Source organism: Pieris napi, chromosome 22, assembly GCF_905475465.1.
Source record: "Pieris napi chromosome 22, ilPieNapi1.2, whole genome shotgun sequence".
Classification (NCBI taxonomy): domain Eukaryota; kingdom Metazoa; phylum Arthropoda; class Insecta; order Lepidoptera; family Pieridae; genus Pieris; species Pieris napi.
The window spans coordinates 10,241,003-10,268,737 of NC_062255.1; the positions used below are offsets into that span (position 1 = coordinate 10,241,003).

The 27,735-nt window shown below is 33.6% G+C and overlaps 1 protein-coding gene across 7 annotated transcripts in view; it reads left to right on the plus strand.

The window, feature by feature from the left end:
- LOC125060634 (stress-activated protein kinase JNK) overlaps nucleotides 1-27,014 on the plus strand; it is an 87,152-nt gene extending 60,138 nt beyond the window's left edge. For 4 of the 7 annotated variants that reach the window (XM_047665598.1, XM_047665600.1, XM_047665599.1 and 1 more), the window contains 10 exons: nucleotides 1,935-1,992; nucleotides 15,568-15,671; nucleotides 15,966-16,125; nucleotides 20,918-21,047; nucleotides 21,671-21,868; nucleotides 22,305-22,439; nucleotides 22,924-23,053; nucleotides 23,247-23,530; nucleotides 24,464-24,634; nucleotides 24,854-27,014. In XM_047665598.1, the coding sequence (XP_047521554.1) occupies nucleotides 15,977-16,125; nucleotides 20,918-21,047; nucleotides 21,671-21,868; nucleotides 22,305-22,439; nucleotides 22,924-23,053; nucleotides 23,247-23,530; nucleotides 24,464-24,634 (1,197 nt within the window). In that variant the 5' untranslated portion in view covers nucleotides 1,935-1,992; nucleotides 15,568-15,671; nucleotides 15,966-15,976 and the 3' untranslated portion in view covers nucleotides 24,854-27,014. Of the gene's footprint in view, nucleotides 1-1,934; nucleotides 1,993-15,567; nucleotides 15,672-15,965; nucleotides 16,126-18,606; nucleotides 18,734-20,917; nucleotides 21,048-21,670; nucleotides 21,869-22,304; nucleotides 22,440-22,923; nucleotides 23,054-23,246; nucleotides 23,531-24,463; nucleotides 24,635-24,853 lie in introns of those variants that run through there. The other 3 variants (XM_047665603.1, XM_047665604.1, XM_047665605.1) reach the window with 2 other exon arrangements.
- Nucleotides 27,015-27,735: the final 721 nt, after the last annotated feature.

The window sequence follows — 27,735 nt, forward strand, 5'->3', positions numbered from 1 at the left end:
ATTCACGAATTCCAATGGTTTTGTACTTTTCAATCTTTAGCTTCATTCTCTGCTTTCATATATAAGCAATGAAGGTCATTTTCCCATTACTCTACACATCGTCTAATTTGCGACAACAAAATGTTAGGGCTAGTTGATCTAGTTCTACCCTAAGGGGTAGGCAATTAAACACTTCAATTATGACTTGATTCACTATAATTCACACACTGATTTTACAAAACTGTATAACTTCAAACTTGAACAAAGGGATTGCCCGTGCGCATGTGTTGTTGTTAAGTAATGATGTTAAGTAATACCGCAGCCCACAGGCACTCAAATTGCACAACAGCCTATTAAGAATTTGTACGCTCTTTTGTCGAATGATCCTAAGATGGATTGGTTACACTACTACCACTGGTAATATTAAATTTAATCTAATCCTTGGGATTGCTCCAGTTCAAACAATTTGTATGACTCAAAACTTGCGGATTAAAAAGAGTGGCGGAGAGTCTCTTGTCAGTTTTTCTTGCCCGCTCTATGCCTTTGACTTGCGAACTGGTAGAAAATGTAATATTGGAATCAATTTAACATCTTTTCTGTTGACGTTCATAAGTGTACTTGGTTACCTATATGAATAGTTATTTTGAGTTTGAGTTTACTACTATTTATGAAACAATGTAACATACCTAATATTTAGACATGGATTATCGAGGGTCCAAAAAGTATATACTTCAAAGAGAGCCACGCTTCGATGGACGTGCAAGCGTTTGCTCCATTCCACTAATCGATTACATATTCATACAAGTTTGCTGTGTAATGGAATAGACAGTAATTGTGTTTATAGTCTAAGATAGCGTTTAAAACGTATTTCTTTGATTTATAGTTAAACGGAGAAAATAATAGTGCAATTGTACTACATCGCCACTTTGAGCGGAACCGAGAAATTAATAAGATAGTAAAATTCAAATCCAATTCATCCTCTATAGATTAATAAATCTTTAAATTAATTTCACATTTTATAAAAAAAAAAAAAAAATCAGTGGCGCTATAACCTTTTTAGGTCTGGGCCTCTGAACACATGTACTTAAAATATTTGGACGATGATGGTATAAGACTTTTCAATTCTTTTGGGGTACAATCTACATAAATTAAAATGTATCGCAAAAAATTTTGCTAAACGCAAAACTCGAAGGCAGCTGTAACAATTCAGAAAATAAAATCAGGAAGGTTTTTGTGTAGAGAAAAATTTGAAATTAGATTAATCGAAGGAACCTAAAAACTAGTAAAAAAATCATAAAGCAAAACCATGTTAGTAATAAATAAAAACGTAAGTAAACTTATATAATTTCTTACAATTAATTTAAAGATTTATTGCTAGTCTAGTTAATTGCCAGTTCTTCTTTTCCGTTCTACGCCCTTGATTTGATAACTAGCAGTAAATGTAAAATTAGAAGCATTTAATGTATATTTCTTTGACGTTAATAAGTGTACATTGTGTTACCTATATGAATAAATGATTTTTGACTTTGATTAATATTCGGTCGTACCACTGGATTCTATAAATCAAGTTAAACGTCAAAGATTACTTTAAGGCAAATTCAATAAAGATACATCGCCTGAAAGCCTTCCGATTGGATTAACATCCACGTAATAGTGATAAGATATCGCTATCGTTCCGGGCATTATTGCTTATTGCTGTCGATACACTGCCTGATATTGAAAATCGAGATTTTTATTTAATTTGAGTTATCTAATAGTAATATATTCGCGTTTATTACGCTGTCTGATTAAATAGTACAAGCGTAATTTACGCGCCATCTCTCATCACAGTTATTTATGCTTAACTTAACGATTGCTTAACTAATGAACAGATAACAAAAGTTTGATGACCATTTACTACATTTAAAAGTAAATATTATAAAGCAATAATTATATATAACCATTTATTGTTTCAGATAGTGAATCAAAATTCCAAATACTTTCATTTCGCAAAATGGACACATTGATCTTATGGTAAGTTGCCTATTTAGCCTTTACATTAAAAATACCTATTTAATTTAATAATATTAAAAAAAATTATTTATTGTATAATTACCGATAATTATACAATAAGTTTGGCCTAGTGGCTTCCGCGTGAATCATCATCATTCATTATATGGGCGCAATTAACACTACTAGACCAGTGCAGATAGCCTTTAAAAATAATAAAAAGTGAAAAAAATTACAGTAGGATGAAACCCATTAGAAAAGTAGGGGAATATGATCAAAATGAAAGGAAAAATAAATTACGGTCGATCTGAGGTCGGGAAGGGGTAGGGGGGTTTGGTTTAAGGGTAAAAAACGGTTTATCTCGATTTCCGGCAAAACTAAAAGTCCTATCGAAGAAAACTAAACGGCAAAGTTGTAGGTCATAAAAAGATCTACAACTTTTGTATTCACACATAACCTCAAAATTTATGTGAAAAATTCAAAAAACCAACTTTTTGGTTTTTTATTTCTATCTTTTACAAAAAATTATTTTTTTAAACGAAATTTGGTGAAAACTTACCTTATTATGTCCCAAATATACTGTAATTTATTTGATTAAAAATATTTATTTTTTCACCTTATTTTGAATGAATATCGAAAAATACAATAGTAAATCTTCTCAGAAAATGCAAAAAATCGTATGCAGTAACGCCCAGACCCGTCATCCCCTTCCCTACTTCTCTATTATTTTGTTATATCTCAGGCTGCATATTACTCGTCGAAGGTAATATAGAAACTTGTTACTGGGTCTACAACGATACTTTAATAAAATATAGTTGTATATTAAAAACATTGGCTAATATAACATATTTAAAATGCTCATGTATAATACTTAATCAAATTATTTACTTAGAAGAAAACACAACGTTGCTTGTATGTATAAACATTATCATAAAACATTAAAAATGCAAAATAAAAATAGCATAAACAATTTAAACTTTGAATTGAAATGAAAAGGCTTGCTCTGCGAAACACAATTGATAAAAGTTTAGAAGTTTACAAATAAAATATTATGTTAAGAGTTAAAGCCAACCTTTGAAGCTATAAATGGCATTTTTATTGTTACCCTTGTTTGTATTAAAAGTTATTACAATTGTATAAAAATAGCCATCGTTTGAATAGGTCTTCTTGTGCGTTGACGTAATCATCATTATTTGTTCCGCAGCTAACCGATAAGGATACGAAAGCGTAGTTGAAATCCTATTGACAAACATAGACACACTTCCTCATCTGTTTTATTGGCACACGCGTTTTTGGGCTAAGACAGACAGGTGAACACAGAACAAGTGTTAATTCCATACAAAAACACTTTTGGCGCTCAGCAGAAATTCGAACGAATAAATAACCTTATAGCTGAGTATTGCTCGCTCACGAAAATCAATCATAAACGCGGCTACACATCGTAGCAATTCGTAGACAAATGAAATAACGCTACGAACATGCTACGAATCTGTAGACACTCACCTATTATCACCCAGGTATATAAGTAATACAATTGTCTGTAATTTATAAAACTCCCGCTGTTCCGCCCAACGGCAGCGTATTCTTCACTTCAAGTAACCATCAATTTTCGCTACACATTCGCTTACTTGAAGTTCAATATATAGTTTTGGAGCGATTTTCTTTTGACAAGCTTTTAGAACTATCTACGGGATATAAATGGTTTCTATTTTCTTTTGTTGACCTAACATTTACTGATTTTCACTGATATTTTAAGAAAATATAAACTTATAATGACAGGTCATAAAAAACGTTAATGTTTATTGTATTTAGATAGTTAAGTCCCAAAAATGGCCTACAAGTATTGTAAGAAAATAGACTTGGATTTAAAAAGTTAAGGTTGTATATCCGAAAAGTTAGATCCATCCTTTTGCCTAAGATGTTTGAAAAGAGATTACGGAGTCCCCAATAAATAGAGTAATACTATGAACAAAAAAGAAAAGATTTGAATGTTAAATGTTTGCCCTATACCTCCATTATAGCGTTGATCAAGGCTTTCCACGGCAAAACAAGTAAGGTTGTGTTTAACTATAAAATTTATGGAAGACTGAAATACTCCATTAATATCAAAATTCGTAACGTTGTATTGTCGAAAAGATTTCTTTATAGAGTAGGTTGTAATTTCTGTACAAGCTAAGTCAACATTTCAGTTAAGCCGACAATAGCGTTTAATTGCAGAGCTATCATTTGTCTCGAGTGAGCTCGGCACCTCACTAATCCCACGATTAAACCACCGTTTCACTATTGACGATCTTTGATTTGTTGATACAATGGCGACGATTGGCGGCGGTCTATGCAATGTTATATTAGAGAATTAAGTAAGATTTGGAGACGTCTAACCATTTATTTTGCTCTAACATACTTTTTGTTTTTATGTAATACGAGACAAACGGACACTCACATTGCCAGAAGGCTTCCAAGTGCGTTGCCGGCGATAACTTTTATGATAAAATTATTTTCGGGTAGAAGCAAAGAATTTGTAGTTGTTACCCTCATTTTTATAAAATGTAAATAAAAGTGAAAAAAGGTTATTTATAATTGCTAACAGAACCTTTTAAAAATGTATGTGCTTTTTGTGACTGATATTTAATTTTAAAATATTTATGTTCCCCATTTTCGTTCTAATAACAATGATTTATGTAATGGCAATTTACATCTGGTTTTGACTACTCGTCGTTAGAGTAAGGGTATTTATATCATGAATTATTAAGGTAATCCTATTATATCCTTTTTCACATATAGAGCTCACAAGCTCTACAAACAGTAGGCCGAGAAATCATCGAATATTTTTGCGTAACAACAGTATTTAGTCCCATCTGTGCAGGCCACAGTCGTTTATCTCGAGTAGGAAAGCCATCAGCCACCATTTGTATGCAAATGCAGATCGATACCAATGTTTGCCTTCGCACTGAATGCTGCTTTCTCACTAAATGAGGCTTATTTAAGAGTTAAAATGCCGTTTACAGTAGAAGCGTTTTAAAAAAAAATTTTGTATCTTACGTGATAACTTAAATTTAGGATTAGTATTACTGACGTGGGTTTGTTAGAGATGAGTACTTTATGTTAGTTTTTTATAGGACGGGGGTAGATATACAATAAACACTTTTTATCAAAAAACAGAAAAAATAAAGAAGACCGAGAATGTTAATAGGTGGTCTTACTTCAAATACAAAATCATTTATTCATTTAGATAACACAATGTACAATGTACATCTATTATATGGATAAAGTTATTTTGAGTTTGAGTTTAACAAAAAAAATAACCACTAATCGAACAATAATAACTATAAGTTACGTCTTTATCTAGTGTCAGCGCCGAATAAGTGAGGGCGTAATACCGCGCGCGCTTAACAGCTATGCATATGTAGGTACATATTTCTGTGTAGAAACTTTAAATGTAAAGTTTCTCTTGACATAATTCGTTGAACACTACAAAATGTTATTTTAAGTATATGTGGGCGTCCACGTGCACGTTACGAATGACCCTTGACCTGACCACTCTCGTTTTTCAATATTCCATGCGAGCTCCCTTGCTTATTTGCTTGGAAATAAATCTTTTCGGTTCACTCGCTCGGCATTTCCTCATTTGGTGGCTAGATTATGTGCTTTGGAGTTTTCTAATTCTTTAAATGATTTAAACTATCATGCGCTTGCGAGGGCGCCTTTTGCTGTTCTCCCAAACGTCAGCAGTCTGCTAATATAAAAAAAGGAGGTGTACTTATATACACGCGTTAGAAGTTATACTTCTTTGGCGTAACAAGATAAAAATCTTAAAAAAAAATTTATTCTACGTTTGTAGAAAAAACGACAATAACAATAGAAAAAAGGTATTTAATACATTCAAACTTTTATTATAACGCATTATCTAGTTAATTAAAGTTTATTTAAATATCACAAAACAAACTAAAATGTTGACTATGGCTAACTTCAGGGTGTCGGTTTTTCGGATATTCTATAATGAGATGCATAAGGGTTTGACTTGTTTGCAGGTCGCACGTACGGAGAATTTATATAAGAAAAAATCTTAGAAATATTACCAATGCCCCTCCATTTAAGTCCCTATTACAATAAATCATGAGTCCATAATTGGTTTCAATAATTCAACGGGCACTTGCCCCCGAGGTCCCTCTATAGAGTCAATCTCACCCCACGCTGTTGCTGACTCCATCATACTTTGATTTATATTAATTTTCTGGCAGCATAGTTTTTCGAGCAGTTGGAATTTTGTAAAATTACAATAATTCAAAGCCAGTCCAAGATCAACCTGAGAACAAAATATAGTGTATAATAGTTCATACTGTATTTTTATGAAGATTAAAATAGTTTGACATATATTTGTTGTTGTTTTCTATAATATATAGATATACATATATAGAAAACACACTCACACACTTGCACCCATGCACTCAACCATGCGCTTACGCGTAATGTTGTTAAAAAATATTGGGAGATGACATTGTACTAAACAGTTAAAAAATCAAAATTGTAATTTAAAAAAACACAAAAAAATCTTTGTTATGGAAGGAAACCTTTGGACACTATTTTTTACTAACAAATTTTACACATTGTGATACATTGTTATAATAGAAAAAAATAGGGCTTATACACTAAACGGAATAAAAGGCCTATTTATTGAATGCAATGGCAACTGTTACAAATAACCTGTGGTGTATGGACGTTACACTAATAATAAAATCGCTAAAGGAAAAAGGTTATTAATGTGGACATTTTCTTATATGGAACTTTCATCAAATTATCCTTTATAATATGGTAATTGTAATCATTTAAAGATGACTTAAATAAGCCACGAAAATTAATTTCAAATTTGTTAAATACTGATTTTAACATAAACCAATTTTGGATTCCATTTCGTATATTAGCTTTAAAAATAATAACTAACATAACTTTAATCAACGGTTTGTTGATAATTAAAAATGATTCAATATTATCGAATGTCTAGACTAAGCCTCATTTAGACACGAAGTTCGCGCAGTAATTATCCCTAAGGTATTAATTGGAGAGCGGAAGGGATCTGCATATATGGGTTTCAGTAGATAAGAATGTGATTTTTAATCCTGTGGTAGTGGGTTCGAACTTCTTCAGATCTATTTTTATTTCAACGATGAAGAAGGAAGCCAGAGTGTCTAATAATGTTTTATATAAATAGAGGCAGAATTGATCCTTAAAGAATTCTAGCGCCGTTGGATTACTTGGTGTCTCTAAGACAAAGACTGATGTATAGTTTTTTTTGCATGTTTTGTAATTAGGAATAGTTTTGTTTTTCTAATCAATTTGCGATTTAAAATAAGTGTTGTTTGCCATAGTCAGTTTCTATATTGATTTGCTTATTTTAAAAGAGTACCGAGAGTTTTTTACGCCGGTTTTTTCTCTCGGCCTACACCCTCTGTCTTTTTTGCCGATGAGTAGGGATGTCTACCGATTCAAATTTAATGATTTAAGTTGGCGCCTGGTAGATAGTACCGGTGACCGCAGAGCTGGCACTTTCCTGGCTCAAAGAATAAGTCTCGCAATACAGCGAGGAAATGCTGCCAGCGTTAAAGGTACACTGTCACAGGGACCAAACTTTTAAAATTTGTTTTAATTTTCATTTTAATTATTTTTATTATTACTTTATAGGTTAAAAAAATTGTAAATACTGTATTTGTGTAAATAAAATTTAAAAATTATGACGTGGAATAAGTGATACATGTATCTTATATTCCATAATAAACATACCTATTTTATATTTATTATTATATTTTTTGTTTTTAATAAATAAATAAATGTCTAATCCTTCTACACAGGAAGAAGAACTGGAACTTCCGGTGGGTTAAGAAAAAAGTCTTATCACATCTGTCTAGTTTTATTTAAATATAACAATAGTTACCTAAAACACTTATCATAATCATGTACGATACAAAACGAAAAATCTTAGAATTAGACACTATCAAATACCGTTTATAACATTTAAAATTAATTTTCTTTATATTTGCAATTCCCATGGTGATGGCTACGTACGTGCAAAAATTGATGCATGAAAGCCTGATCACTTGCTTGTCTATAAAAAAATATGATTTAATATGCAATTTGAGGTCAAGTCCCATATGGGGTTGTAGCGCCACTGGATTGTATATAAATTTCAATATTCAGTTCGTATATAAAATTGATAATCCTAGTCCTATCTGTTATCAAGTCTAGCACTCTGTTGTACTTCCAAACATCATAAATCGCGAAGACTGATCGAACGTCAGACTGAACAGCAGATGAATGGCTGAAGCATTTCAGAGATACACCCATATTTTATGGCAAAGCATAAACTTCGTCAATAGCTATAATTTTCTATTGTAAATTAAATTAGCTATCCGTTGGTTAACTGCTTTCTACAAGTTTAATTGTTTTTAAACAGTTATTTCTTAACATTGTCTTTATAGTGTTTTTGTAGTTTATTTTTTGAAGTTTGTATTATCAATTTTTGTGCTTGATTTCGCTAGTCGTGTCCGAATGTTGTCGGGACGGCATTTTGATATTTTGTCAACATGTTGTACCATGTGTTCGTTATAATTTTGTGGTATGAATAAAAAAAATATGCCTTTTTCAGCTGTTTGCAATCGTGTTATATTACGCTACAGATTTACCTTTATTTATTGAAGTTTTTGGGTTAAAAACTGTCTCCTTAGAACAAGTCACGTAACAATGGACTGCTATCAATACGCATTACTGCGTATTATTTTTAAAGTTTGAAAAACCAGTGATAACCTTTTATGGAAATTAGGGTACCAGCCTTCCAACTATTGTTGCTGCTTTTCCAGGGTTAGATGCAGTGGTGTAACAATAGGGTGGCAGGGCTGGCAAAATGCCACGGGCCCCCGACCCAAGAGGGCCCCTGCCCAAGAGATATTATGTTATATGGATGAATGTGAAGTCTCCACTACGCATTGGCTAGCGTGGGGAGACCATTCCCTCTCGCCTTAGAGAGGATGCCTATGGCCATTAGTGGGACTTAAACAACGTGTAATTGAGTACGCTGAAAATCTCGAAGTTTATTTAAATTAAGCTGAGTAGGGACGATTTTTACTAATAGGGCCCCATCAAAAGAATTGCCACGGGTACCAGATAGTTATAGTTACGCCACTGGATAGATATTAGGTCCTGATATTATTCTAAAGCGTTTGAGAACATCACTCAAACTTAAATCTCGTTTACGAGCTGTTAACGCCTGTCTATTCCAAGTTTGACATATTGACACTGCACAAGTGGAAATTGTGACTCAAGATACTAATAGGGTCTGTCTTTTCCATATAAACGCGCTCCGGTCAGAGCAAATATAATCTTAAAATTCTATTTTTCTCTCATCCTAATAGCCTGAAAGTGCAAACCGTATAGTCTCTGAAACATTCGACTTAATTTGGTAAGGTCCCGCGGGAGTGCTTCGGGAAGCCCCTTTGATGGGAGCTTGAGGCTAGAGTTACATATTCCACGATTCTTAAATTGCCTCAATTTTATTTAGACCATTTTGTGTGGACTTGTGTGTCTATTTTAATAGAATAAATGTATTAAAGCTTTTTTGGCATGAGGAAACTCTCTGTAGGATTAGGGGTTCAATTCCAGGTGAAATAATTTCGAGCTAGTTAAAAAGCTACAATTTGAAAGACGGCGAAAAATGCTTCTTCTGTGTGTAATAGGTATTTTGTCGCTGTATTATATTAATTATTTATTCATTTTGTAGGATTTTTTTTTCGACTTCATAATCCACTGAAAAGTATTTAATAACTTAACATCTCTAGGTAATACATTGATCTTGTATTACCTACAGACGTTATTGTATTTAACGCTAATTTATTTATTTACTTTTTATTATTTCTATTTTGGCAAACCAATTCTTAAAAGGCCGACAACGCACTCGCGAGCTCTCTGGCATTGAGTGTTCATGGGCGGCGTATCACTTAACATTAGGTGAGCCTCCTGCCCGTTTGCCTATAAAAAATACGGGTATGAAGATCAGTCGCTCCTGTCTCAGGGACCGCTGCAAATCCGAATCATTTGAGACCTGGATCATCCAGATTACAGATAGCGGAGCTCAAAATTACACGTGATAACGGGATGAAGTTGGTTCAAATTCAAAATTCAAAAGCCTTTTATTGCCAACCTTAAATAACATTACTTTAGCTGTGTTAGTATTTAGTTATCTTAATTTATTGTTAGTATACTATTGTATATTAAATAACTAATTGTTTATTTAGTTGGGTACCCGGTTATGGGTAAAGGCCTCCTCCATATTTTGCCATCTGTGTCGGTTCTGAGCGATGATGAAGTTGGTTAAAAAAAGGCGAAAACTGTTATTAATTAACTGTAGTTATTTAAACAAAAATTCGACTTGTTTAATTTTGAACCTAAATTAGCCACTGATTTCTTTGGAAGAAGCCTAACAAAGGCACAATCCAATTTAGTACAGGTTCCTACAATCTTTTTAATTAAAAACCACAAAAACATTGAATAACTTCGTGGAGTGATAGCGAGGGTCGCTCCAATTACGGCAAACACTTGACACACTTGTCCTGATAAACTCGTTAAAATGTCAAAGGAAGATGGCATTATGATTTTCATTAAATTAAACAGAGATAAATAGAGTTTCGTTGCAGCGTCTTTTAATGTTGCGGTTTTTTTGGTTTTAAAAGCTCTTTTAAAAGCTCTATGCAAAGCTGGAGATTTTCAAGATGTTTTAGCGTAATTGAAGATTGTGGTACTGAAAATATATAAATAGTTTGCTTAATTTTAATGTAACAATAAATGAATAATGTTTAGGTAGAAACCGTCCATAGTTTTTTTTAATACCTTTCAGCATCTCGGCCAGGCTTTCACCACTACAATAGTGATTTAAAAAAACTATACATGTGTGAGAAAGATCAGTGATGGCCTAGTGGCTTCTGACTCTCATCCCTAACGTCGTAGGTTTGATCCCCGGCTATGCACCCATAGACGTTCTGTCTATGTGCGCATTAAACGCTCGCTCGTACGGTGAAGGAAAACATCGCGAGGAAACTGACATGCCTTATCACCTAGTTGCATATGAAAACCGTAGCAGATACATAAATATGAGCCCCAGACCTAAAAGGCTGTAGGGTTTTAATATGTAAAATGTAGAAATATATATGTAAAATTACCTTTTATATTTTTTCGGTTAAAATTTACAATATAAAGTTTTAATCTGCTAACCAGATTTAATTTTAAACCTTGGCATGACGTTGAACGTGTTTAACATTCTTCGCGAAGTGGCATAGTTAACATAACTTAATTAACATAATATATAAAGCTACAAGTGGTCTTGTGAGCTCAAGTTTGTATGGTCGAAGTAACCTATTGAAGTGAAAACTTCTCTAGCATCATTATGATTTGAAAGTCGATGAAACGAAAAAGCGACAGTAAAAAGAGACAGACACATAAATTCATAAGATTTACCATCGGAGAAAATGAGATAGGAAGCATTATACAGTGTATAAACTTTAAATTAATATGTATTTGATCATTTTCTGAATTAGTAAACACATGTGCAAAAAAAGTGGCCGCTAGGTGAGGGGTATCGGGTTCGAGTGCAAGATTATTTAACTTTAAATTTGCTCCCGGCCTTTGGTAGGATTGTACGGAACCGGGCGAGTGCTTAAACTATAAATGGAGGGCGTGGTTAAATTTCTAAAGTATCAAAAAAGGGCGTAAAGCTAATCGTAAGTTATCATACAATTAAGATAAATGTCATACCTGTTAATTGGATAAAACAATTTCCTCTCTTTAAAAATAATTCATTTAGCAGACGATACAGTCCATTCATTATTTATTTTTTAGTTATAATATCTTTGAAGCTACTAACGTAGAATTATTTTTTTTATGCTCTCAAATCATGTTACAACGAGGACAACACTTATGAAGTATGTAATGAACAAGATATAAGTGTGAAAATTACTTAACTTACGAATCAGACCCAGCGCTAACCAGTTCCGTGCATCTTCCTCGCAATCGAGTAGCCCGTGATATTATGGCATACAAATCCCGATATGACCTTTTGTATCACAGAAGTCGCATGGGTTCGAGTAGAGTTCACGAATTTAAATAACCCCCCAAAGATCTTGCAAGATTTTATATGTATATCTTTATCACAATATTTGAGCATCTCGAAAGAAGATTTATTTTCTTTCTTGATTATATAAAAAGGATTTATTTTTAAACAAATACTCGTAGCTTCACGGCCATAATAGAAACAGAAATAGTCAAGTAAAACAAAGAATATTGTATGTATCTTAAAACAGTTCCACAGAAGTTTTGATAACGTGCTAAACTAACCGTATAAAACTATATAGGTATTATAGTTCCTACATTTTCTGTTTCTCGCCGGAAAAAACTGGGGCATTTTTATAAGCATTACTTATCTATCTTTTATAGGTCACGTATACTCAAGAAATAAGTTTCTTAGCGGTTATGTAAAAACTTGTCAGTCGCTTCACGAAGTTGCGATTCTCAACTGAATTTCTTTTGGGTTATATCATTTACTTCCTATTGTTAAGGCTAGTTGATCTAGTTCTTAGGGTAGGAAATTAAACACTGTAATGATGACTTGATTCACTATAATTCACACGCTGATTTTACGTAAACTGTATAACTTCAAACTCGAACAAAGGAAAATTGCCCGTGCGCATGTGTTACAACCTCTTTTATCATCTAGTCCTCACTCCGACTCGACCTTCCCACTTCGGGCAGTTATTCGAGTCTAACCGAATGAGTCAAATGAGTAATTATTGCACATGCGCACTTGTAGCAAAAGAATATGTTTCATAAAAATGTTTAGAATTTAATTAAATAAATATTAAAAGCTAACACTATCTTGGTAGTAAGACATGAAGATGTATAGTTTAAGTGTAATAACAATACCTTAAACGCTACTCTTTTTTAAATATAAGTAGTTTATAGTAGTAGAATGTATGTTGTGTGGATTCAGTTTCCGCACTTTGATACACATTTGGTCCGTTGTGCGTAGAGTTTCCTGGGCACTTCGCGGCTTCACGGAGCGACCTCACTGCTCCGAGGGTTTCTGTTCGTTGGGAAGCCACAGGCATTCCAGGACTACATGCCTGTATATAGTAGTATTATTTAATCAACTACCCTCTAAAATTCGTAATATTAGCGTGTTTAATCAATTCAAAAAGGCATTAAAAATACATATTAGAATGAGCCTAGTAGACTAAAATTGGGATAGCTGATGGCGACGCGTATATCGTTCGTATATTTATATTATATTAAGTTTCTCATGTAAATAAAAATACATTTTTTGTAATGAGAAATAAAGTTCTTTAAACATATTATTTACTACTAAGTAGAAATAATACTAAGGTAAAACAAATTCATATTAAAATCAGAAATTTGAGAAGACAGTAAAGAATTACTGACGAGATACCTATTATTAGTATTATATATTACTAATGAAGGTTAAATTGTGGTTAATTTAACACGTTATAAACACAAAAAATTAGGTGATTCTTATTTCTTAAATTAATGAAGGCAGGAAACATTATTACAAAAATCAATTTTTCAATTTATTTATTGTCACAAGAAAATACTAGCTTTGGCGTATCTTGGCAGGACTATGATCCCATTAACAATAAACGTGTGTATATAACAACATAATGAATTATATATCTAAACCTTAGAAATCAAACTATCTTGATTGTAATACAAAAGACTCAAAAAACATTTAAGACTATCGCCGAAGACATTTAATAATACGTTAGGATATCACCCGGGTACCAATCATTTTACTGCTCCAACTTATCGATCTGCGCAATTAGCCTCAATTACATTTCTATAAAAAAATGTTTAGAATTAAAATATGAAAGGGATTTATGGACTGAATGAATGTTTCGCAAAAGAGTTTATATCAAGCATTTACTGAAAATTACATCGTATGAATGTGGGTTTAATTTTAAGCTATCATGTATTGCGCTGATTGCAATGTGAATAGCGAGTTGCGGGATCGGCTGCAGATGATTAACTTTTACAACTGAACGTTTTTTAAGGCACTTTTAGCGCACTATGTGGAATCAGCTGCCCATTGAAGTATTTACTAACCAATTCGACTTCTACTCCTACTAGGAGATTCCTTAAAGAGAAGAGCGTACCAATTCTTAAAAGGCCGGCAACGCATGCGCGAGCCCTCTGGCATTGAATGTCCATAGCCGGCGGTATCACTTAATATCAGGCGAGCCTCCTGCCTTTTTCCACTCTATAAAAAAAACTTAAGTAATGTATTCTTTCTGCACATCTCTGTGTTTCTCTTAGCTGTCTTTTGCTAAAGGAGAGAACGCATTTCAGCGATAAGGCCGTTCACACTAACCCATATTTATTACTTAGTTTTTTGTGTGCAAATAAATTTAAAAAAATAAACTTAGTTGTACAGCTATCTAAGTTTAAATAGATATAAATTAAATTCTCCTTTCTTGCTTGTTACATAAAATGAATGTGACCTCAATAAGACTAAATCTAATCACTTAACCGCGTAAAAATAACCCATATTGCTAAGCTACCAAATTGCCACTCAAATGTTAATGGGAATCTCATTCGCTCTGCGAAATTATCAATTTATTTTTATAAACTCGTTAGTGTCTCATCTCGTTTTTAAGGTTTTTAAATAGTTCAAAATAAGTTTATTTTTGTGCGCAGTTTGTTTATTAAATATTGACAGGATATTCCAAATGGTCTTCTCTCTTTTCTCCTTGTTATTGCTCTCTCTATCTTCTCTCTCGTTTTCTTTGTGTATTTAATAGCGATCATGATAAATTTTCCAAACCATTTCAGATTATTTATTAGTGATTATAGAGCCTACACAAATTGTTATTTTTCAATTATGTTATTATAGTATTAGCTTTAAAAATTCCAATTAAGCAGTCATAATTTCAATATCCCGCCAAAACGCTTCTCTAAACAAGATGGCGTCGCACCCAGCCCATTTGACGTACCATGTCAGTAAACGCATAAACAAACGTCAAGTTTTTTACGTTTTTATTGTCATTCTCAAATTACACAAATACACATTGGTATATTATTTCTATCAAAAACAGTCTCTGACGAAATTAAACTATGTGTTAGGAATAGACAAGTCATGAAATATTTCTGGCAAGATTCGACAAATCTGTGACTGTTTTGTGTCACGTGACTGATGTTTAAAAATCTATATTTTTATAGTCATGTTTTATACAGATAAGTCTCAATAACACTTCATTTTTCCTAAACAATAGCTTAATTTGAGATATCCAGTTATCGTTCTCATCGAAAGCCTAATTAAGACAGAGACTGCGCTGCGATCAAAGTTAAAATAGATTTATTAATTTAGTTAACGTTTGTTCACGTACAAAAATATTTTGTAGTCTGTTCTTAATTTTTAATCTGTCGCTACGACTGAAAAAATTGAATTAGTAGGATATTTCCTGCATTCTGTATTGTCCATTAAATCTAGAGTTTGCATGGTACTAAACATTTATGGAGCTTCAAAGGCACTAATGAATTATAAAATAATTTCAGACGCAGCAGTAGTACTAGTTAATTCACCGAGCCTGCGCCTCTTATCTTCACTCATCGTCAAAACTTCATGGAAACTAGTTGTTCTACATTGAAGAACTTTTAAGGTAACGTTCTATTAGTCAATATAAGATATTATCTACTAAATACTTAAGATTTTTTTCCACAAACTTTTTTTTAAACTGCAGATTTGAATTCCTACGTCTGCCATTTCGACAAAAGCCATGTGGTCTATAGTGTAGCTGTGTGTGTAAGTGCCTGTCTTATTGATGGTCTCTTTCCAACACAGCGAAAACACAGTTTGATAGAAAGAGACCGCAGATAGTATATATTGTAACTAGATCGATTAAGTATATATAGAACTTTGTAGTCGTTGTTTAATTATTAAATTTACATTTCAGGGGGATAGTAGATGCCCCACGCGGCGCCAGTCAGCGCCATGTCGGCCGCGCCGCGCCATCCTCACTTCTACACGGTCGAGGTGGGCGACACACGCTTTACCATTCTTAAGCGCTACCAGAACCTCAAACCTATCGGCTCCGGAGCACAGGGAATCGTATGGTGAGACTACATGGGTATAAGATACCTAAGCCTACGAATTTTAGATATTTATGTAAATAGTACCAGGAGCGATATTAAGAAATTGGTAATGTAATGAATGAATAATATTTGATTAACATTTGTCTATACTCCGACTTTCGGGGCTGGAGATATAGGGTTACTTAATAAGTAAAATTGTAGTTTCATATAAGAATAATATTCATAATTTTAGACCATTTTATGATCTAAATCTAGAGCCTTGATTAAAATATTAATTCAATATCAAAAAGTATTAAAAAACAACTTGTTTAAAATTACGCACGTTATCAAAAATAGTTGTACTATACTGAGAAATGTTATATAAATATAGTCTTATATTATGAAATGCTTTGTACATAAGCTTTAATGTTTAAATATTATATTTAATAAGTCGAAGTACTAGGAAATCGCATGCAAATATTTTCATAACTTTATTTTCCATAAATTTATGCTATTTCGTTTTTGCACGCTTCACTTGTGTTTTGAACTTTAAATAGGTCGTTTAAATCATGCACCATATTATTAGTTTGAATTTTATTATTATTTATATCCAAATATGTACGTAACAAGCATATGCTTTTAGTTATTTATTTACACTTCAGTGCACGTACATAAGACAGAAAAACTTATAATACACAGGGTAATTTCCCCAAAATATATAAGTGCTAATAACATTAAGAAGATAAATCACTTGCCAATGTTAAATTGTATAGTTTACGATTGTGTATTTTGATAAATATTTGGATTTTTTCTTTATATTGGGAAAAACAAAGTTTCTTGCTGATTCGTGTCGGAGAAACACACTTGTTTTTTTTTTTATGTAATAGGAGGCAAACGGGCAGGAGGCTCACCTGATGTTAAGTGATACCGCCGCCCATGGACACTCACAATGCCAGAAGGCTCGCAAGTGCGTTGCCGGCCTTTCAAGAATTGATACGTCGAATTGGTTACTACTCAAAAGTGTTATGTAAATGGGTTTTGGGATAAATTGTATTGACTCAACTATGTGTGGTACATATATATTACATGTTTTAAATACGTTGAGGACAAGAAATTACACGATCATACGAAATCCAAATCTTAATGAAATGAAACAAAAAATCTTTTATTAAAATTGTCAACCGTGCTAAAACGATTTAAGAAATACGAAACCTTTTTTCTGCAAATAAATAATAGAAATGGTATCATTGATTAATATAATATTTGCAATTTAACAACTGCAAATGGTCTAAACCAGTGTTTCTTAACGTCCCTCTGCGGGAATAGAAACGTTTTTCTATTGGCAATTAGATTGGGGGCAATCGAAATCAGTTGGATATGTTAACGTAAAATTGTAAACACCGTTAGATTGTAATCTATCTCGCGAGATTATAAACTGTCGAAAGATTGTAAACCTCAGCGTACTGCTTACAATTTAACGTATTATTATTCGGTAGATTGTACTAATCTACCGAATAATAATACTACACTAACTTAGTTATCATTCAAACTTCTTTGGTCAACTACAGATTAATTTTACTTCCCCAACAATTTCATATAACTACCGAATAATAATACGTTATTTTTTAGATTACAATCCGACGGTTTTTCCAATTTTACGGTGACAGATATAACACACAGACACAGACTAATCAAATTAGAACCCAATATAAAATCTCTGTGCAGCAAGCATCAAGCGCAAGGATCTTACTAAATTAATATATAAAATCTCTATTAAAATTATTTGGAATTAGAATTTTAGTTTTTGAATATATGTTTTTTATGGTTTAAAATTTACTTATATTTTCGTTTGTTCCTAGTGATTTCTTCCTGAAACCTATCATTTAAATTTCATAAGAGAGCAATTCAATTTATTAATACATAAATTATGTACGTTATAGGGGGGGGCTTAAAAAGGTAGGCATGGCACAAAAACGGTTGGGAAATTCTAGTCTAAACTAACTTAACCTAACCGCGGCTACCGATAGCTTTTACATAACATCGAATCAATAAGAACTTGAAAGATTATGTAACATTGTTCGACTAAGAAGTCTGAAAAGACTTTAATGTTCTAGCTATTTTTAATACACCCAGATGATACTTTAAATTACAGTTTTTAAGTTATACATTACTATATAATATATAAAACAGTTATTATTATATAGAATACTATAAATAAATCTCTTTATTAAAGCGATTATAAGATCATGCATAATTCATCGTTCATTACACCTATTTTTATATTATTTAATTTTGTCTCCACACATTTCTTGGGTATTTTCTGTGGTAAAAAAATTACCTTCAGTTAACCGAGTTGGCAATTCATTGCGCATTTCCAGACGTAGGACTCGACCGACTCCAGATCTGATTAGGAGTATCAGAAAGGCAAAGTATGAAATCCTTTGGAGCGCTGAGTAACTTCTAAATGTTTGTACGTGTGTCATGTGGCATCGTATCTCCGTCATAATATGTTTCTGTTTATAGCTGATCGAGTTAAAGCAAGTACAATGGTTCAGTTTTACTCGGTCACACTCGGTGACACCGTCTTCTCGATCCCCACCCGGTATACTGAGCTGGTCCGACGCGGCGCCGGAGCTCAGGGGACGGTGTGGTAAGCGGCGCAGCTTGCTTGTCTCATGCTTTGGTTTACAGACTAATCGCGTTACTAACGGTTAACCGCGGTTTAATTAATCTATTTTAACTGCGGTTTAATTAATCAGTATTTTAACCGCGGTTTAATTAATCAACATTTTAACCGCGGTTTAATTAATCTGTATTTTAACCGCGGTTTAATTAATCAATCTTAACCGCGGTTTAATTATTCAGTATTTTAACCGCGGTTTAACTAATTAGTATCTTAACCGCGGTTTAATTAATCAATATTTTAACCGCGGTCTAATTAATCAGTATTTTAACCGCGGTTTAAACGATCGATGGCGAGTATTAGCAAGACCGACAGTGGTGTTCAATTTCTCTCGTTTTTCGCGGGTTAATGGCTGACGGAAGGAATTCTTTTTGGTGTTTAGGGTTTGTTTGAAATGTTTTATAATTAACACTCGTACAGTAATCGTTTTGTTATCCTCTAATTTGTGGTAAAAAAAGTTTGTCTGGATAACATTTACTACTAATTTACTATTATTACGGTTGAGGTTAAATTGGTTAATGTTTACGTGAGCTTTTGATTGGTTGATTAAAAACCTAAAAGAAAAATTCTATTTTTCGGCCAACTGTGTCCCAATGTTTTTCTAAGTAAGAACCTAATTAACTTGACATTCAGTACTTAATTAAAAGTTTTGAAATACAAAGTCAATAAAAATATTCTATAATCTTTGAAAACCATCTTTACTAAGTTTTATTTTAACCCATTTACCATTTATATTTTGTTGCATGGCTTTTCTAATCATATTGTAATTTATTGTGTGTTTATATTATTTACATGTGTGTATTATTAATAAAATAATTATTTATGTACAAACCTATATTAATGTAAATGCCAGCCAGATAAGTATTGTGTATATTTATATATTTCATGGATTATGTACCAGAAAAATAAACAATAAGTTATACAAACAAATTCAAACTTGAATTTAAAAAAAATAATAATTGGTATTTATTTGTAACATCCATGAGAAGTTAATAGTGGGCACTCATCAGACTTTAGAGTTGTTGTCCTGGGCCCTTCATGGTCTGTAAAATGATTTATTTATAATTTAAAATGGAATACAGAATTTGATGTGACGGTGGAACATAAATTGGTCACAATTTGTCCGTCCACCAAAGCTTCAACATTTAAATTAAAATAAAATATCCATATAGGTTCTAATAAGTGTATTTATTATTTCATATATGAACAATTAACGACCTTTTACATTGAAATAATGCTTAATGGTAATATTCTTCACAGTTCTTTAATACAGTTTGCAGTACATAAAATTATCTTTGTTTTATGGAAGATATTATCGTTTGCTACATATAATAGAATAAAATAGCTAGACTAACTTTACATTGAATATTCATTTAAAGTTTTTAATAACTAAGTATATTCAATACATATTTTTGTAAACGATAATTAATTTTTCCATCATTAAACTCATAAGAGAAATTCACCACAGCATATAATATAATGTATTCAATGTTTGAATTCCTTTAAATTTCAAAATATCTTATTTTACAATACCATTAAAAAATATACCTTATACAGAGCGATAAAGACTTAGCACGAAGTTTATAGTTTCGTCAAATGTTCGTATACGTTAATGGGAGTATTTCAGTTAATGACTATAAAAGTAATAAATGTTCGGACTAATACCTGCAGCCGAGTTTCATCATCGTCCGTCGAGGCAGAATACAAAATACCATCCGTATCACCTCGACGGCCGTCGTTCCACAACTGAGCGTATTTTAAAGCAGTTTTTGCCGCGCACCACCACCACCATATCGACCCTAAGTTAAGAATTGGTAATACTCCAAGAAAAGAGCGTACCAATTCTTAACAGGCCACGCACAAATCTGTCAAATCAGCATGAAAATGTCTAAAAGACTATTATTATTAAATATTATTAGTTAATTATTTATAGGCCGGTATCAAATATAGAAGCACCGTGCCTTTAAAATATCGTTAGACTGAATGTTTATAGATAACGTATTGTATACGAGCGATGCATATTCCGTTAAATTCCAAATGCGCACCGCTCTTCCAAAGTTCGTACTAAGGATTATCGTTACGTATATAAAAAAAAGCAATGTACCCACTGAGGGATAAAGGTTTGTTATATGAATAATGTGTTGTCAACAGTGCGGCCTACGACACGGTGACGCAACAGAACGTGGCGATCAAGAAGTTGTCGCGGCCCTTTCAAAATGTGACGCACGCGAAGCGCGCCTATCGCGAGTTTAAGCTCATGAAGCTGGTCAACCACAAAAATGTACGTATTTTATATACACTACTAACTTAAAACGTGCTCGATTCATTTAATAAAAAACGTGTGTGTATGTACACGCGTTAGAAGTTATACTTCTTTGGCGTAATCATGTTCTTCGAGCACTTTAGAGGGACGTTTCCCTCTTCGAATTACATTTTTCTTGTCGATTTTAATGATCACTTCCAATCGAAACGATATAATATGAACTAATCATGATATTTTACGATAAACATTATGTTTTTTTATGACAATGGGACGGATGTTTTCGTATAGAAATCATTTTTTTTATTTAAATAAACGACTGAAAAACTACGCCATGTCAGTGCAACTTGTCGATAAAACAGAGCAAGCGCCAACTAGCGGCTCAGACTGCTTAACGGACGTTTGAACAGATATTCAGGGTGTCGGTTTTTTGTGACTTAGATTATATTATTCTGTTAAATAAAAAAATAGTTTCGTAATTATTAGTTAGTTGTCAGAAAGCTTGAGACTAAAGAAACTGACTGACCGTATATTTTAAATGTTTTTTTGTTTCTTAGCTTAGTTGGTGATTAAAGCGTTATTTAATTTCCCACAAAGTGCTGTAGAAAGTACAGAGAAAAGTATCAGGAAATATTATATTACAGATTATCGGACTGCTGAACGCATTCACACCGCAAAAGAGCCTGGAGGAGTTCCAGGATGTCTACCTGGTGATGGAGCTGATGGACGCCAACCTTTGCCAGGTCATCCAGATGGACTTGGACCACGAGAGGATGAGCTATCTCCTCTACCAGATGCTGTGCGGCATCAAGCATTTGCATTTGGCTGGAATCGTGCATCGGGTAAGAATGTTTACATGATAATATTAATGACATAGTTTCGCTGATATTGCAAGCCAATTTTACGTTTTCGCACATATGATTATGTTTTTTTAAATATAATAAGTCTATTAGAATTGATTTTGTAATCTTTATATCTAAAATTCTACTGTACGTGTGTATGTCACTGAAATCCTCTTAAACGGTTGGACCGATTTGAATGAATTTTTTTGTATGTGTTTGGGTGGCTCCCTGGATGGTTTAGATTCACAAATCAGCCCGGCAGATGGCGCTGCAGTCGGTACTTTCATAGTTATTATCCTAATCGCTTGAAATATCATACAGGACAACGTCTGTCGGTATAGCTATATATAGACAGGCTTTGAAATTTAAAAAAACTATTTTGGAAATACATATTTTGAATCGTTCCTTTGTTTACGATATTTTTATAAATTCTCAGGATCTAAAGCCGTCCAACATAGTGGTGAAAAGCGACTGCACTCTGAAGATCCTAGACTTCGGCCTGGCCCGTACTGCCGGCACCACCTTCATGATGACGCCTTACGTTGTCACCCGGTACTACCGCGCACCAGAGGTAAGCGTTCACCCGTCACCCGTTCACCATGTTTTAAATAGATCAGGTTTTTGTGTAGGGTGTTTGTCTTATGACACATTTTATTTTCTTAAAGAAGCGGCGATGTTCTATTTTTAATGTTTGCTGTCTGCCAAGGTTTAATGCCTCTCGTAATAATAAGTTTTGCAGTAAAAAATATATATATATCTTTATATATATAATTCTTCTGTGAGTGTGTATGTCACTGAACTTCTCTCAAACGACTGGACCGATTTTGATGAAATTTTTTGTGTGTGTTCAAGGGGATCTGGGAATGGTTTAGATTCACAAATCAGCCCGCCAGATGGCGCTGCAGTCGGTACTTTCATACTTTGCTTTACTAATTGCTTGAAATATCATGCAGGACAACGCCTGTCGGGTCCACTAGTATATTTATATTTTTTGCTTCTGAACTTATTATTACAAGAAGCTATTATATTTCTGACTTGCCTCGTGGTATTTAAAGGTGATCCTGGGCATGGGATACACGGAGAACGTGGACATATGGTCCGTGGGCTGCATCATGGGAGAAATGATACGGGGCGGAGTACTCTTCCCTGGGACGGACCACATCGATCAATGGAATAAGATTATAGGTAACATATTCATTTAATTTGTTTTTTCATGATATTTGTATTAAGACATTATATGAATAAAGAAATACACAAATTTTACTTATTTTTCTTGATCTCATTTGCCGCTCTGTCAAACTTCAATATAAAAGCCAATTATAATTTTAAATTGATTTAAAGCTTTCATATTTTAATTATATTTTGAAATTCCTTTCAGAACAACTGGGCACGCCCTCCGCGGCCTTCATGGCCCGTCTCCAGCCCACCGTACGCAACTACGTGGAGAACCGGCCCCGCTACGCTGGATATAGTTTCGAGCGATTATTCCCGGATATCCTGTTCCCGTCGGACAGTAGCGAGCATAACCGGTTGAAGGCGTCCCAGGCTCGCGATTTGCTCTCACGTATGCTCGTCATCGACCCGGAGAGACGTATTTCTGTGGACGAAGCATTGTTACATCCATACATTAATGTCTGGTATGACGAGGGGGAAGTTAATGCGGTGAGTTTTGTATTTCATATGTTGCTATGTCTCCGATCGAGACAAGATTACGTTAGGACGTACTATTTTGATATATATGCTCTGGCTGTGGAATTAGGCTCGCAAAAAGTGTTGTTTGATGATTTGCTATTTTAAAAGAGTACCGAGAGTTTTTTACGCCGGCTTTTTCTCTCGGCCTACACCCTCTGTCTTCTTTGCCGATGAGTAGGGATGCCTACAAATTTAAATTTAATGACGTGGAATAAGTGATACATGTATTTTATGTTCCATAATAAACATATTTTATTTTATTTTAAATATGAGTTTTTGACGTGATAACGTCTTTAAAATCGTTTTAGTCGGGTGACATGTTCAGAAACTTGTGTCACACCAAAACCTCACGAGCGCGATCGCAGGTATAACGAGAGAGAGACGGACCGATCTCCCGTCTCTCTCACTCTAGCGGCATACAAACGAATGGAGATTTGTATGAATGTATGTATGAAGAAAAATGTATATCATAGTCGAATAAGTAAACTTGTCATTTTACACCCGAAATTTATCATCAAAAGTGTGAGTAAAACGATAGATGTAATTTAAAATTTGAAAAAATTGTTATCTTCATTAATTCCTTACTTCCCAAAAACTTATATCACCAATAAGACGTTATCACGTTAACATCTCGATCGTAAACCTACTTTACAAACAACCAATATTTTTTTTTAGCTAAACGTTTGATAAATTTCTGAAACCTTCTGAAAAGTCCATATGTGATCGCTGTATTACTTTAGATAACAAATTGCTTAGATTAACGGACCTTTTTTATTGTCCTTTGAGTGAACTGATAAAAGTTCTACTATTTGTCATTGCCACAGTAGTAAGTAAAACTTTTTTTTATTTTTATTATGTAAATTTGTTTTTTCTAATTAAATTCTTACGTGAATGTCTCCGCAGCCCGCCCCCGCAGCGTACGACCACTCGGTGGACGAGCGCGAGCACACGGTGGATCAGTGGAAGCAGCTCATCTACCACGAGGTGGTGGAGTACAACGCCCCGGCCCCCGCGACCCCCGCCGTCGCGCACCTGGCGTCCGCCGACCTGGCTCCGCCCGCCCACACCGCATAGGTGACGTTTCTTTCCCTCTCTCTATTTCAATCTGGGGTTTTAGTCAAGATGCCTCAACGGTCGTGTATATAGAAAGTCATTTTCATACAAATTAAGTTTTCGACTTTCTGTTTAGGCACCTTGACTAAACCCCCTGGTCTGTGGTTTGAACTAGTTTAAAAAAAAATTAGAACAGCGACATCTCTAGGCCTCCTTCCTAAATGAGTTTTGTCTGAACAGGTTTCAACTGAACGACCGCTGAGTAAGAGACGTGCAAGGACAATAGTCGAGTCTCAAATCCCTGTATATACTATTAACGTGTTATACGTTTGATAGAGTGCAAATGCGTCTAGGTTAGCTCAACTGGCTCCGGGCTCGTCTATTGTAGTCTTTTCCTCTTTTAAACTTAATACGTGCAGAAGGAAAGGAGTTCTCGTCTTGGTTTATATAATTATTTTAAAATACGCAATAAATTACTTAGAAGTAGACTTAGTTACGTATAGAACGTGTGACGTGTAAGGGAGTAAAATTATTTTTGTTAGCGCAATTTTAAAGGCTTTTACAGACTCGAGTAAATGGTTTTATTATATAAATGTATTTAAATTTATTTATATTATATCATACTTCAATCTTTGTAAAGTCAGGAAAGCTTACTCTATAATTTAACTCACGGTGCAATATTTTGTTTTATTATTTAGAGATAATAATTGGAAGACGTTTAAAACTGTATTTTGACATTTAAAAATCATGTAAACAAGCTAAATATAGATTTAAATGTATAACAACTGACAATTGACATTCACTCTATTCATAGACAAAATAATCCAATGTAATCAAAATACTGACTTACGCTGAGATTTATATACCGTACTCTTAACTTACTTTAAACTGTAGTGAGTTCAGAGTAATTCACTGAGTGCCAAGGTTTTAACGCTTTATAAATTTCCGCTTGGGTTATTTTCAATTAAAAACTTTCCTTCTGCACTTGAATTCCGTGGTAAGTTATGTCTACTCGTAAACCTTTTTAGTTCCTATCCTTTCGAATTCTTTTCATTTGCGTCGAACAGTGCCTTTTACTAGTGATTTTTCGAAATGGATGGACTGAATTTGAATGTTTTGTTAATGAACCTAATTTGGGCTGATTTGATTTAATCGTTGTTATTTTATTGTGCAATCATTGTGTTAAAGTTGCAATACTCTCGAATTACTATATACTGAATGAACTGCCGGTTCTTACGAATTTTTGGTACAGTGCCATTCTATCCCGTATTTAGTATTGTGAGAAGTATTGGAATATTGACGAGACATCCCTTAGGACATTTTTATATTAAGTTGCGATTAGTCCTAAATATAGCACATATGTTTTATTCGTTGTTTATTTCGTTTCGTGAGATAGTCAGTCGGGATTTCGTGATGTTCATAGTTTTTCGTAAGTAGACCCTAGTTGAGTTGTTGACTGTATAAGTAGATGATTAAGTACATTCTTACCTAAGTAGTTCATTTAGGTCGCCTCGCACGTTGCTTTTCAAATTACTCTAAATACGTAATTATCGTGAGCTCTATTGAACGTATTTTATTTAGTTTCGACGATATTGTATCATTTAATTGTCATTTAATCGAATGTTATTCTGGTTATCGCCATAGACGTTGAGACAACGTGTGAGGGACACTGTAGGTTATTGTTTGAAACCTCACTAGGTGATATAATAATAAAAATAAGAGAAAATGGATGACGATGGTCACACTGGATGGTTTCATGAAATAGCACAATTTATTAGCTATAGATGACAGGCGCTAAACGGTTGAGAAAGCAAAATAAGCAATAATGTTAATAAGTTATTCTTCCTCACTTAGCAGTTCGATATATTTGATTATCCGATTCATATCAGACGGTCGCAATAGATAGTTTGAGTTGGAATTCTTGTTAATGTTACTTTACTTTTGTTCCATAGAGAATCCAAAATGGCGGCGATCGCGAATACGAAAACGTTTTTAACGCATCGTTATTTATAGTATATCTTTAATGTAAAACGTATACAAAATGTTTAATTTAGAATGTAAATACGTGTTAAGGAATCTAGTAGGCTGAATGGAACGAAAGTGAAGAACATAGGTACTATCTATGGGGCATTCTGTTTAACACTTAAAGATAAAGTTCACAACTGTACGTCCAAAATGTCCATTTATATGTTAAATGTACCTAATGCAAATTACAATAATGTAATCTTTAGATTGTATTTTAGTACGTGAGGTTTAAGGTTGTAGCGATGTTGACGCAGGCCGAGCGGCGCTTAGCGGTATTCTTTGAGTTACACGATGACTATCTAAAACAACTTATTTTTACTGTACACGTAAGTTATTTCATATTTTAACTGAATAAATTGAAATGGTTATTATAAAAGTGACTTTAATTTTATCACATATATACCTATCCTATACCTTTGTTTCCAGTTTCCTTATAAAAACACGATTTCTCGACGTTGGGTATTATATAAAATCTAAAACTAAGATCGTGTCGGACACATCCGGCTATCAAACCCTGACAATTAGAAATATGCTACACATTATATTACGCACCTAGCTAGGGTTAGGTAGCTATTAAGATTCCAAGAAAGCACTAAAAAGTATATCCAGAATATAAGAACTTACTACTGGAGGGGAGGGAGGACTACCCCCTGTGCCACCCCCACCTGCGGAACCCCATGGTTATGGAGATATTCTTCGTTATAGTTTAGAATGGTAACGATTTAGAAATCCGTCGCCCGAATTTGATAATACTGATTATGTAGGTGTCTCTGTACCTTGATTGGAACACCTCCAAGTGATATTTGCTGCCGGAGTTGCGTCTAAGTATTCAAAAAAAATATTTAAAATTTTGTGTAATGTATTGAAATTCGTAAACGAACCGTACATTTTCTACTTTTCTATTGGTTACTAGAGCTGTGACATTCTGCATAAAAAATCGTTTTTTTAATTTATCGATTGTTTTTTAGCACGAAAAATCGATGAGTAAAAAACAAACAATTATTTCCTAATTTTTGAACTTTAAAGTTTTAGAATAATAACCCCCAACCACTTTCAATTATTTGTCAAATTTATTTTGTAATTGCGTGTTATATTTT